Below are 12,497 nucleotides of genomic sequence, written 5' to 3'. Positions count from 1 at the left end.
CTGAATACCTGAATTTTAATGAAGGCACTTTAGCTCCCTTATCTCAACTAATACCACCCCTCTGACAACGATGATCCATTGGTGGATGGTGATGATCTATCAAAGGGAAAGCACCAATCACTTTGAACTGAAGGGGCGGGCTGTGGGCGGGCTGTGGGTGGGCTGTGGGCAGACTGGGGTGGAGCAAAGACACTATAAAACAACGAGGCAGCGAGGTGGGCTCTCTTTCTCTCTCTCTCTCTGCAGGCTAGCTGTGGTAGATGTTGGTGCTGGGCATTCAAAGCCTTACTCCTTTTAAGGAGCCTTTAGTAATTTTTTTACTTTTGGACCAGCCAAAAGCCAGCCCAGCACTGCAAGTTCTTTTTCTCTACCTGAGGTCTAGTGCTGTCTCAGCCAAAAGATCTCAAATCCCTGCGCTCCCGGGGCATACCATCTACTGAACCATAGGATCCCAAATTTTTATATTTTTCTAATTTCTGTAATTTTTCAATTTTTCTGTTTTCAATAAATTAATTTTTTTTAAGAGTTGTCTCATTTCTCACACAACAGTAATTCAATATACTGCATTTTCTGTTTCAAATGATTTCTGGCACTGATCGAAGCCTTATCTCAGTATATGAGATTTCAAAAAATGTACAGAAAATGAAGAGTTCGTAATCACAGTATTTTCAAACAGATGCTTACTTCTGTAACTCTTTTCAAAGAGTTTATTCACAAATACAGCAGAAAATATTAAAAATTAGTTGAACTGGAAATCATCTATTTCTATCACCTGTTAGAAGCGGGACTATCACCAACAACTGACTGCCTGAAACTCAGAATGCACAGTTGTGTTACCCTGAAATGTGAAGCACTGGATTTTAGCCCAATTGGCTCAGAAAGATTGACAACAAAATGATATCTCAGGAACTGCTCATGATATCCTTCTAAAATGTCAAAAAATATCGGACCAGCCACTTACATTTCAATATCTATTCTTGTACTTAACACATTCCTAATGCTCACAAATGTGCAGGCTGTCTTTTCAGAAGTCATTTTGGATAATATTCTGGGCTTTGCTGTTCTGTGTGTTAGTTCATCAAGGAACACAGGCGTAAATCTTTAGGCAGGTAAGGCTGCAGAGATAAATATCCAAGTATCTTGCTGAATTGCTTTTGAAGTTAAACATATATTCCTCCACAGGCTGCCAATGACATATCCCTAGTGTTACAGATTTAGTGTACCTGGTGGTCCTGGAGCACCTCTGTCTCCCTTTTCTCCTTTTAAGTGTACTGAACTGCGCAGTCCCCAGGAATCTCTGTTTGCTTTAGCACCTGCCATAAAAGCATCACAAATTCATGAGGACTTGAAAACAGCAGAGACTGGAGCAGTGACAACCAAACCACTGAAAGTGGGAGCAAACTTTTCCACACGTGGGGCACATGGCTCTTGTCCCTCTATGCCTGTCTCACTCATGATCATTGAATGGCTGCCCACCTGTCCTCTCTTATCAACCCCAATGTGCGCAAGACAATCTCTCACAAGTCAATCTTTTACTCCCCTTTGCCTAACCACCCAGCCTAAGACCCTCTGAACAAACCTGTTTGGTCTTTTTTACCATTTTCCAGTGAATTTCACTGGAACAGGTGCAGAAACATTTCTTGAGTTATGACTGAGTGTTTCATACCACATCTTCTACTACCTCCAGACTCCCTTCCCTTCCCTTCCCTTCCCTTCCCTTCCCTTTCCCCAGTTATACAATAGCCAAGAAAAAGCAAAAAGCTCTTAAGTATGAAAACCCCAACCAAACAAAAAGAATTTATTTAAACCAAGGTACAAGAAAAGAATTACCCACCATGGTCATCAAGAACTTCTTGATTTCCAGGATAGGGAGTGTTCACCTGCAGACAAGAAATCCATTAAAAATTATCCATACATATTAAGAAATGGTAATGCATTACTTGGTGCGACTGAAAAGTCTGGCAAGTTTGCATGCTAGTAAATATTACAACAACACTCTGGGATTATCTCCAGTTTGACAGTGTCTGAGTATAGCTGATCAAGTTTTTATGAGGATTGTGCTCTCTTTAACATGCAACATGCTTTCAGCAAAAGGGTAACATCATGCATTTTGGAGGCATCAGCAAATCCTACTCTCAGTTGTGCCAGTGAAGCATCAGAAAACTCATTCTCCAAGAACAATTCTGAATTTACAACATCGTGTTTGGAAGCAGGATTTGATTTTTGACTGTGAGATAACAGCTTGTGTTTGTAATTTTTTTCATCAGACCAGGGCTATGTTATGTCTGATGTTAACCTGTGCTCCAGATGCATTGAGACCACAATGGGGAGGCAGAAGCTATTCTAGCACATTCTCTTCTGACACCTGTAACAGTGGGCATGCTACCTACCTCTATGCTGTCCTCAAATTAGGGACAATGCAGGAACTAATACATGGCACAGTGCTTGGAAACCTGGGTACCTGCTAGTACCATTTATAGGAAACTAAGCAAGTGTATGAAAAAATGGAAGTTGCTGCATCTGGCTAATCCTGTAGTACTATCCTGTAGAAGTCTTACTCACATGGATAGCTCCATTAACTTCAGAAGTTCAGTTCCCATGAGGAAAACTGGTGGGGTTCAGTCAGTAGTTCTTTATCGACATTCATTTATGTAGGCATGAACAGCAGACTTCTTATCTATAAACTTGGATAGGTTTAGAAGATTATTCACAAATGCAGGACAAATCTAGCTAGCACACTCAAGTGCATGAAGAGATATTTATAAGTACATGTTTCTATTACTTGTGCACATAAAAGTTAGTGCTATTTTTCACTGATTGCAACCTTCCAGAAAAGTGGCTATTATTATCTGAAATTCAGTGAAAATAGGCTTGTTTTGATTGAATCATTCCACAGAGAATCAGAGGAGAGTTGAGGCTGGAAGGCATCTCTGGAGATTGTCTAGCCCGAAGGACGATCAGCTACAGCAGGTTGTTCAGGGCCTCGTCCAGTCAGGTTTCAGAGGTGAGGCTGACAAATACATACATGATTATGGATGTATGTGATCAATGTACAACAATGTTATACAATGGGAGCAAGAAGATTCAAGGGAGAAATTCAAAGAGGTAAAAAAAAGATGCATAGAGGAGGTAGGCCAAAACTGTAGAAATGGCTAATTACCATAGAGTAATGACTATTTATCATTAATTCACAAAAAGATCACAAGTTGGGATACAACTTTCTTCAGCAGTAATATTAGGGTGAGTATCAATACATCTAGCATAGAGGAAGTCAAGGGCTGTTTCTCTAAAATAAGTGAAAACTAACTGGAATGCAAATTGGAGAAGAAGGCACAGTATCATTTGGAACTATACTGTTTAACAGAAAAGTAGAACCACCATCTTGAACCCTACACTATTCAGGGGTGGACTATGGCTCCCAAGGACAGAATCCTTTCCAAGTACATACCCCACAGCTTAACAGTAGGATATTGCCCTAGGGAAAATACTTCCAGGACTGAATTATGTTCACCATTCATTCTAGGATGCAATTTCTGTAATTCCTTAAACAAAAATTGCACTAGTGTTCTGAAAATATGAAACCTATCTCCTTTCTTTTCATACTATGTGTGAAACTGCAGGTCCTTTGAAGGTAATGCAGGCTTTGTCATACTCTTTGGAAAGGAGGGCCAGATCTTCACCTGCTGCGATTCTATGCGAACAGACTGCATTTGAGGGTCAAATAAAGAACATGATCTTTCTTTTCTGATGCATCTTTCATGCCACAACGAAATACATAATGAATCTTATTTTGGACAGGGAAATTAAAAACAGCTAAAGACATAACAACATGGGAACTGTATTTATACATACATCTAAAAGATACGTGTACTTGTATGCATACACATTGAGGTCCCCAAAGCAACTCCTAAACTATGGAAACACAAGCTTTGAAAGGCATTAAAAATATTAGAAAGAACAAGTAATCAAAGTGCTTTAAGCAAAAGCGTCTAGTGTTTCTAGTTCTGTTATATATTTTATACATGGCTAAGTTTTCATATATGGCTAAACACTTGAAAATCTGTTATCTTGAAGAACAAGTAAAACACATCCCTGGTGCAAAGCAGAAGGCAGGGGGAGAAAAGCTGCAAAGTTATGGTGTTTAGGTGTACAGCTGCTTTGGTTATGTTCTGTCATGGCCATGCATCCTAAGAGCAGATTCTCTGTGTGTGACTTACTGGCATTTTGCAATGAGGCCTGGGAGGGACTGGGAAAACTGTCTATTGAAAACAGGAGGGAAATTACTTTAATGAGCATAGGTATGATAGAGCAGGTAACGCATCATATGGATCTAACAGTCATGATGGAGCTAAGCCTGGAAACAAAAGCAGCACCTCCCTAGCACAGAGCCCAGCTTGCTGCCAGGTCTGCCATCATGTCCCTCTCTGTGGGGCTATGGGGGCAAAACTCTTCCATGACAGTGGCTTTGGTTAAGAGGTCTTTTTCTCTGCACACAAGCAAGTTTACCCACTGTGAACTGTGTTGACTGAAACAAGTTTTGTTGTTTCCCTTTGCAAACTGTTTCTGGAGCAGCACATTTCTGCTACAAACCAGTCACTGATCCCCAGTGGTACTTACTCCTTTGATATAAAGTATACGTCCTGGAGGCCCAGGGGGCCCTGGGGGCCCAGGCAAGCCAGGAAGGCCCTGGTAAGAGAAAGTGAAAGAAGGAAGATATTAGACAAAAAATAACCCCAGCCCCAAACTGGAACTGCAAATTGAAACTGAAGTAAAGACAGTGGATCTCTCATCCAAGGAAAATTAGGTATTCTACACTGATCTAGAACTCTCAAGACTGCTAAAATTCATAAATTTTCAAGTGCCAGTAAGATACGTACATGCTAATTAGCAACCCGAAGGAACCCTGCTAGACTGGAGGCATGACTGCCTTTTACAAAAAATGTATGTCAGCTCTTTACTGTGTAATTTGAAAACTTGGCACAAGACCATGTTCACCTTTCAGTCCACATCAATACAACTTTCTGTGAGGTGACATACGTCATCTCATGAATAATTAGAGATACATTAGATTTTATCTTCCCTGAGCACTCCAGGAAGGACTACTAGAATATGTAGCCTCTTTTGTTTGCTTGTTTGCTCTAACCTGTCAGCCTGATGTACTTCATCTAGTTACACTTGCTACAATAGTTTCTGTGTGGTTAGGACAGACAATCCAGAAAATGAACTTCAATATTGTTTGGAAATATGGAGGAAAGGAAAGTCTACTCTAATATATTCTGTTGGTGGGTAGTCAACTTTTCTGTCATTTTCTTCCAATTAGAATTTGTCTAATTTGTCTGTTTTCACTTTCCAGGAACTATATTTCTATTTATACCTTCTTCTAGAGGTGCAAGCCATATTCAGTATCTGCTCTTTTTTTCTGTGGAGATACTTAAATACTTACCAGTTCTGTGAAGATACTTAGCAACTCTCAGTCTCCCTGCTACTCAAATAAAGCAACATCATCTCACTTATATTTATTGTCTAGATAGACAAGACACTTGTGCCTTGCAGTGTTTGCCATATTTTTTTTCTTTTGAAGAAAGTAGAACCAGAGGCTTCCTACAACAGAATCCATTTACAACAAGTGCCCTACTGAAATACAGTGATACTGACTTTATGCTAACACAGTAACATACCCTTGTATTTTTTTTCAGCATTATCTCTGATGCAGATGAAATAATGTTAGCTGCTGTTGTGGCATGGGTACCAATTTTCTAGCACAGAATGTCCCATGACATCAGAACAACCACACAAATTACTCTGCTATTGTGAAGCTTATTGTTTATGCTCAGCAGTGTTAGTTGTTCTGTGGTCCAGGCTCAATGTTTGTCATGAGATAACTTGTCTGAAATCTTTTCATGAGAACAGACTTACAGCAACAGGAGCTTGGTTCATCACTTGTCATTCTGCAATTACAGGTTGTAGGTGAGCATGGATATGCGATTATCTACGCAGAAGTCATTATTCTGGATACTTGTACAGGGCAACTGTAGCAGGTAGCAGGTATCAGTGAGTATTTCCTTGTTAGTAAAGTAGATACCACTTCCCTGTGATATGCGCAGGGCTATTTCTCGGCTAGAAAGCTCAGAGCCTGTGGGAGTATCTTCACATCATGAGAGGTCACACTGGTGGCCTGGATCAGGAAGTCCTCGATATATATATAAAAGAACTGGAATGAAAAATCTTGTGCTATTTGAAGCTGCTATGGTAGCAGTGAATGACACACATAACTGTTACACCTGGGAGCTGACACAACTATGTGTATCTGCAAGAACTGCTCAGATGGACCCAGAAGCTGACTTTTCAATGACTGCTGCTAGATAGGAAAAGTAGCAGAAACACAATTATTTCTATATCATTTCAGGTTTTTAATCCCATCATCATTTGGAAGGAATCAATATAAGTCAGACTTCAGATTTTAATGTTTTTTTTTCAACTAATTGAAATAAAAAATAACTTACATTAAATGCTTCACCTCGATCACCTTTCACACCTCTCAGTCCATTCAGTCCTGGACGGCCCTGAAACAAGAGAAAATAATTTAGTATGTGTCAGAAGCAAGCTTTTCTGTCTTTATCTCACTTGAGAGCATAATACATACTGGGCGTCCTGGGAAACCAAGTTCTCCTTTGGGTCCAGCAGGTCCTGTTGGTCCCTGAACAAAAAAGAATATGTGATTATGGCCCATTTTGTTGATCTATATTTGATTATTTAGAATAAGAGATATAGTTTCATATCTACATTAAAAATCAGTCTGTGATTGCCTGTAGGGACTGCACCGAACCTCCTCTCTGCTTGCCCTACTGAGTGATCTCAGAAGCTGAGGACTGTGTGTAACTCAGCTCTGGTTTGGGAAAGACCACCTATCTGAAATGAAGTCTGAATTCCCAGCTCCTTGTAGGGTGTGCAATTCAAAACTGACTTACCATGTGTTGAAGAAAAATGCATCAGCCAGGAACAGAAAAGGAAGTTAGAGATGCATGCTTTGTGCATCTTGTGCATCTCCTTTTTTTTTTCCCCTTTTGTTCTTCTAATTATTTTTGAACCAGGCCCTGTGAGGAAATGTCTGTGAATCAGCCTAAGAATTCATAGAGTGACAGGCTTCTACTTGCCTCTTGCCAGCCTGGGTTTGTGGATTCATGGGGCTGATAGTTGAAACAGAACTGTTCCTTCTTTATACAAGTGTGACTGACTCACCAGGCCTCACAAAGTAATACCAGCCACAGCAAAAGGAGAGGACAAGCAGGCTGCCTGGGAGAGGTGGTCCAGGACTATGGATAACCTGTGATGGGGCATTTGCAAGGATGCAGCTTCTAGGCAGCCTACAAGTGATCAACAAAAAGCAGCACATCTGAGGATCTACAAACTTTCAACCACTGTTAGCTTCCTGAAACTCAACAAAACCACAAGGGTCTAGACAACCTCTTTACGTTATATTTGTCAGCCTTTCTGGTTTCATTTCCTTTTTTTTCAGTCTGCTGAAATGCTGAGATACTCCTTCTTGCATTACTTGTTAAATAATCTGTCTGTAGATCTCAGTCAGATACCACTTACATGTGACAATGGGTGTGTTTAACCCTTCACATGGTGTCATTTCATTGAAAAGTGATACGTACATTCATGAAAAATTTATCTGATGAAGAAGATGAGATAATTTCCCATTTGTTTTAGTTTTTATCTGGTTGAAACTGAGACTGGATTAGACTTGAAATTCATAAGCAGTTAACATAGGGATATAGTGATTTATAATGTCACCATTTTAGTCAGAATTTAAAGCTTATCAGAATTTAATGTCAGCTGAAGCTGCTTGAAGGTGGTAAGACTTTTACTAATCTTCTAATTTATTTCCTCCTTGAAGGTAATTTCTGCCCGTGTGATCAAAGTTAATGCTTGTGTCTCAATCAGGCAAGAGATTGCTGCTGAACTGGCAGATGTGAATTTCAATATTGTGCTCCCAAGATTTCAAAATTCAACCCACCTTTCCATGATACTACATCCAATAATGAGGTTTGAAAAAAACAGAAATCCAAAATGTTATGAAGCATTTTCCTAGTTCACTCAAAAAAAGAAATCAAAAATGTTATGAAGTATTTTCCTACTTCACTCTCTAAAACCTGAGCCTTTAAAGAATATGCAAATCTGAACTTTAATCAGCCGTGAGGACAATTAGAAACAGACTTCTTTTTTAGTTTAAAGAAAGAGCAGTGTCTGATCTCATGCTTTAACTGGGATTTCAAATAAACATTAACAGTGTGAGAGTTGACTAAGCTGAGGCCACCTTTACTATTTTTTCTAGGTGCTGGCCCAGTCTGACAGGTGTTGGTGACTCCCTGAGACAGAAGGGAGCAGTCACAGCTAGAAGTGAAAGAAGGAAGCGAGGAAGCCACAGGAGTCTTCTTACCACAAAAGGAAACTTCATTTACAACAGCACAGTAGATTTGGGCAGGCTGACACTGAGGTTCTTACTAAGTGCTCTTCTTCAGTGATATGCAGCCATTTGCTTCACCGACAGGGAACAGCACAATCCTGCATGTAAAAGGTTCTCATTTCTCCTGTGGCAGGAGCTTGGATTCCGTCTGTCTGCTTTTGCTAATAATTTTACTGGCCTCCTGACTATCCCCAGTTCTCATCTGCCAAGCTACTACTTCTCTGTAGCTCCATGTGCTCCAAGCTCTTGTGATCCTATCTTCCATCTAGCTGAAGTCTCAAAAACGGAGTGGAGCAATGACTAGGGATTTGTTTTTAAATTCTGGAAACTTGTCTATGATTTTAAGAGCAGAGAGGAACAATCAGGGTCCCCAGCTACCTGAAAGGTGTTCTTGGGCCAGAGACTTACTTAGAGCAAAGTGGAACAGAACCATTGTACTAAAACCTTTGATAAGTTACGCATCACAGTCTCTGGCCCAGCAGTCAAAGTCTGTACATTTTTGCTGCACAGGACTCACACTAACTATGAAGGGATTTCTTTATATGGGACAACACCAAATTGTATTGCCCCATTAGCAACGATGATCAAATGAGAGTTCTGCACTAAGAAGAGAACTGGTTGAGCAAAGCCTTGAGGCAGGCTCTGTGTACCAAAATTTCCTGAAGTGTAATCATTCCCACCAGTGCTAGCAAGGATTTCCTGATCTGCATGCTGAATTGTGTGGAGCATCTCATGGCAGTACTAAATGAGATGTAAAACACAGAGTTTGGGGCTGACAGGAAAAGGACGTCCACAGGATGAACAGCGATAGGACAAGAGGCAGTGAACACAAGCCAGAAAATGAAAAATTCCAAATAAATATAAGGAAAATATTTTTTACTCTGAAGTTTGTCAAATGTCTGGAATGTGCTGCCCAGAGAGGCTGTGGAATTTCTATCCTAAGAGCTGTTGAAAACTTCACTTGACAAGTTCCTGAGTTAAAGAGACCTGCTCTGGGCAGTGATGTGGACGAGATCATCTCCAAGTTCACTTTCATTCAAAGTTATTCTGTGTCAGGTTGAAGAAGTAGATCATTTTTCAAAGTTATTCTGTGTCGGGTTGAGGAGGTAGATCATTTTGCAGTCATACAAGGAGGAGCACAGGAACATCCCTTCTGGTAAGTTAGGACAGCTTCCTCCAGGTATTTTGATACACAATAGTTAAGAAAGCAGTTACTCAGCACACCCAGTTAGCCCCTTTTGAAGACTACAGAAACTGATGTAAAAATCTCCTACACGCCTTGGTGTGCAGAAATATCAACACCTGCTAACATTCACTTAGACACAACAGTGACCAGGCTACATCAAAAGCAGAAGCAAAGGTTTCTTTGGAATACTAGACGAGAAGAAATTGGTGCCCTAACACTGCTGAGTCTGGGAAACTGTTCTTATTTTATAACTAATTTCTTGTGTTTTCTTGCAACATTCTGTGTCCAGTTAAAAGTATCAGACCAAGTACTTGAAAGAAGGCCTCTAAATCCTGATTTTGGTACATGGTCTTACCCTACTGCCTGGTGTGCAGCTTTCTCAGAATCCAACACATTGGCAAATTACTGGCATTGACAGAAATTGAGCTGATGCAGTTAGTTATATTAATGTAAATCCTATAAACAGAGAATAATTTAGGTGGAAAGAGAGAGATCCTCTTGCACAACCCCTTGCTTACAAGACAATCTTGTAAGTTAGGCTTGTAGGTTAAGTCATGCTGCCCTACACCTTGTTCCAGAATGCACCGTCTCTCTGGGCACCTATTTCTGTGTTTAACCACTTTTAACGTGGTTTTTTTTCTTTATATCTAAGTGAAATTTCCCTTGCTGGAACTTGTGATCTTTGTTACTTGTCTTTTTCATGTGCACCTCTGAGAAGGACCTGACTTTGTTTTATGATTCCCTTTCAGGCCGCATCAGGGAGCAATTAGAGCTCCTCTTAGTGTTCTATCTTCAGGGCTAAACAAACCCAGTTCACTCAGAGTCATAAGTCATGTAAGTTTCTAGCTCTGATGATATTTCACTGTTGGTTTAGATAGTAACAGATACATTTGTTCTACCGGAATTTAAACTCTGCATCAAGTCAGTAGTTCACAGCACCACATATGTAACAACTACACTATTTTCTAAAGGACAGTGATCACCCTGAAGCATAAATACTCCATATCATCCCTACTCAGAATTAATGAAAACCTAAACCAAAGTACCTTTATATTTACTAATATCTGTAAAGCCAAAGCAAAAATAAAAAAGAAAAAAGCCATTAATCTTTGGAATCATCTTACCATTGGTCCCACTGGTCCCACCACTCCAGCTTCACCCTGTTGAGGATGGACACAGAGAGAGCAATGACAAGGAGAATTCCTGCAATGTCTAGCAAAGGCGGCTGTTAGCAAGGCCACCAAATAATTCTGGAGGAACACAACACAGTATTAGCTCACCTTCTCCCCTTTTTTTCCTAATAATTCAGTTAAAGATCCATCAGCAGAAATGACAGCACCTGGTTCTCCCTTTTCACCCTGCAATTATCAGAGTAATTATGGTTTACAAAGCAGTTCCCAGTGAATCAGAAAAAGTCAAAGCAGCATTACTTTTGTTTGAAGCATGACGGGTTAGTCATGCTGTGATATCAAACATAAAGTGATATCAGTATGAGTAGGGTGAAGCTTGATTCTGGGGAAGAAAAGAGATGATCCTTCTTAAAACATAATAAAGTACACTAAAGATGTATAAGTACTGAGATGAATAAGTACTTATTTTTTAAAAAGGACTTAAATTGTTCTCCGTAGAGTAACTGTGTGAAATATGCTGTGTTCACAAAAGGTCTCCGCCAAACGCAGACAGGTTATTGGTGTCATCTTGTGTACCATCAGCTTAATGGTCAGCAAATCCTGCTGGAAATGCAAAATCTTGATAGAACAGTAGATGTTCGGATTTTATGATCAGGAAAGCATGAGTCATTCTCTCTATGTGTCTGGCATGATGCAACCTTATTAACTTTAGGGAAGGCCAATTCCCAGCATTCAAACTGTGACCCTCTGCATTCCTCTTCCACTACCACGAGTTATCACTTTTCAGTGCTAAATGCATGGTTCCCACTCTGGATCACTCAGCTGTAACTTTCCTCTTCCTACCTCAGGCAGCTTGCTACAACATCTTTCCCAAGATCTCATGGAAGAAATCTGGCTTGAAACTAGCAATTGCGTTGCTATTAAAATGACAGTCCAGGTTACAGACCTTTCACTGAGCTCTAACTGCTGTAACTCAGTTGTTCTCAAAAGTTCTTAAATCATTGTCTTTGAAGACTCCCTGAAGATACTTTGGATACTTTGGAGTCTCCCTAAGGCTTGGTTGGCTTCATTGACTTTATCTTCTGTGAGATTTTATGGACCTGAGGTTGAATTTCATGATCCTTTAAGTAAAATGCTCCTAGTGTCTGTACAGCTTCACTGTGGCTTCCCAAACTTACTCTTGAGCACAGTGTGGTATTCACAGCGCAGAAACACTGTCAGGTACATCACTATGTTTTTGGTGGGTCCAAAATTAAACGCCTTTAAAGCTTTGAGTCCTTACCAGTGTGGACACTGGAAACAAAAGAAAACTAACCAAAAAAACAAAAGTAAAAACCTCCACAACCCAAACCAAAAAGCACCCAGAGGGTTTTAAGGTTGAGCTTGATCATTTCATGCACTCTGTAAAAGAACAGGAAATCTTATAGTAAATGGGGACTGGTATTTGTGGCCTGAGAGGTTTCCTTCTGTGTAGTGATGATACTGTTCATCTGCTACCCAATTTAAAACATAATTAACCATTTCCAATTACTTGTGAGAAAGTGAGCTCAGCTACTCGGAAAGAATAAACAGAAAGTGTTTTTGTTTTTCTTTTTGTTACCCCCAAGATATTAAATGTTCCTCTCCCCTGCTTCCTTGCAGGTGGATAAGAAGGGGAAGAAAACTGAAACAGCTGCAGTATTTACAGAAGAGCAGAGTCAGTCTTTAGTAA

The 12,497-nt window shown here is 40.0% G+C and overlaps 1 protein-coding gene across 1 annotated transcript in view; it reads right to left on the bottom strand.

Annotated features, from left to right (window-relative positions):
- Positions 1–12,497, bottom strand: part of COL15A1 (collagen type XV alpha 1 chain) — a 116,341-nt gene that overhangs the window by 16,563 nt on the left and 87,281 nt on the right. Inside the window, exons 21-28 of the mRNA XM_017738629.1 lie at positions 10,937–11,014; positions 10,781–10,816; positions 6,644–6,697; positions 6,504–6,563; positions 4,618–4,686; positions 4,218–4,259; positions 1,835–1,880; positions 1,224–1,313 (exon numbers count right to left, since the gene is read on the bottom strand). Coding sequence (XP_017594118.1) covers positions 1,224–1,313; positions 1,835–1,880; positions 4,218–4,259; positions 4,618–4,686; positions 6,504–6,563; positions 6,644–6,697; positions 10,781–10,816; positions 10,937–11,014 — 475 coding nt within the window. The remainder of the gene's footprint in view (positions 1–1,223; positions 1,314–1,834; positions 1,881–4,217; positions 4,260–4,617; positions 4,687–6,503; positions 6,564–6,643; positions 6,698–10,780; positions 10,817–10,936; positions 11,015–12,497) is intronic.

The sequence above is a fragment of the Corvus brachyrhynchos genome, unplaced genomic scaffold (genome assembly GCF_000691975.1).
Source record: "Corvus brachyrhynchos isolate BGI_N302 unplaced genomic scaffold, ASM69197v1 scaffold146, whole genome shotgun sequence".
In the NCBI taxonomy this organism is placed as follows: domain Eukaryota; kingdom Metazoa; phylum Chordata; class Aves; order Passeriformes; family Corvidae; genus Corvus; species Corvus brachyrhynchos.
This window is presented reverse-complemented; position numbering and strand designations above follow the sequence as displayed.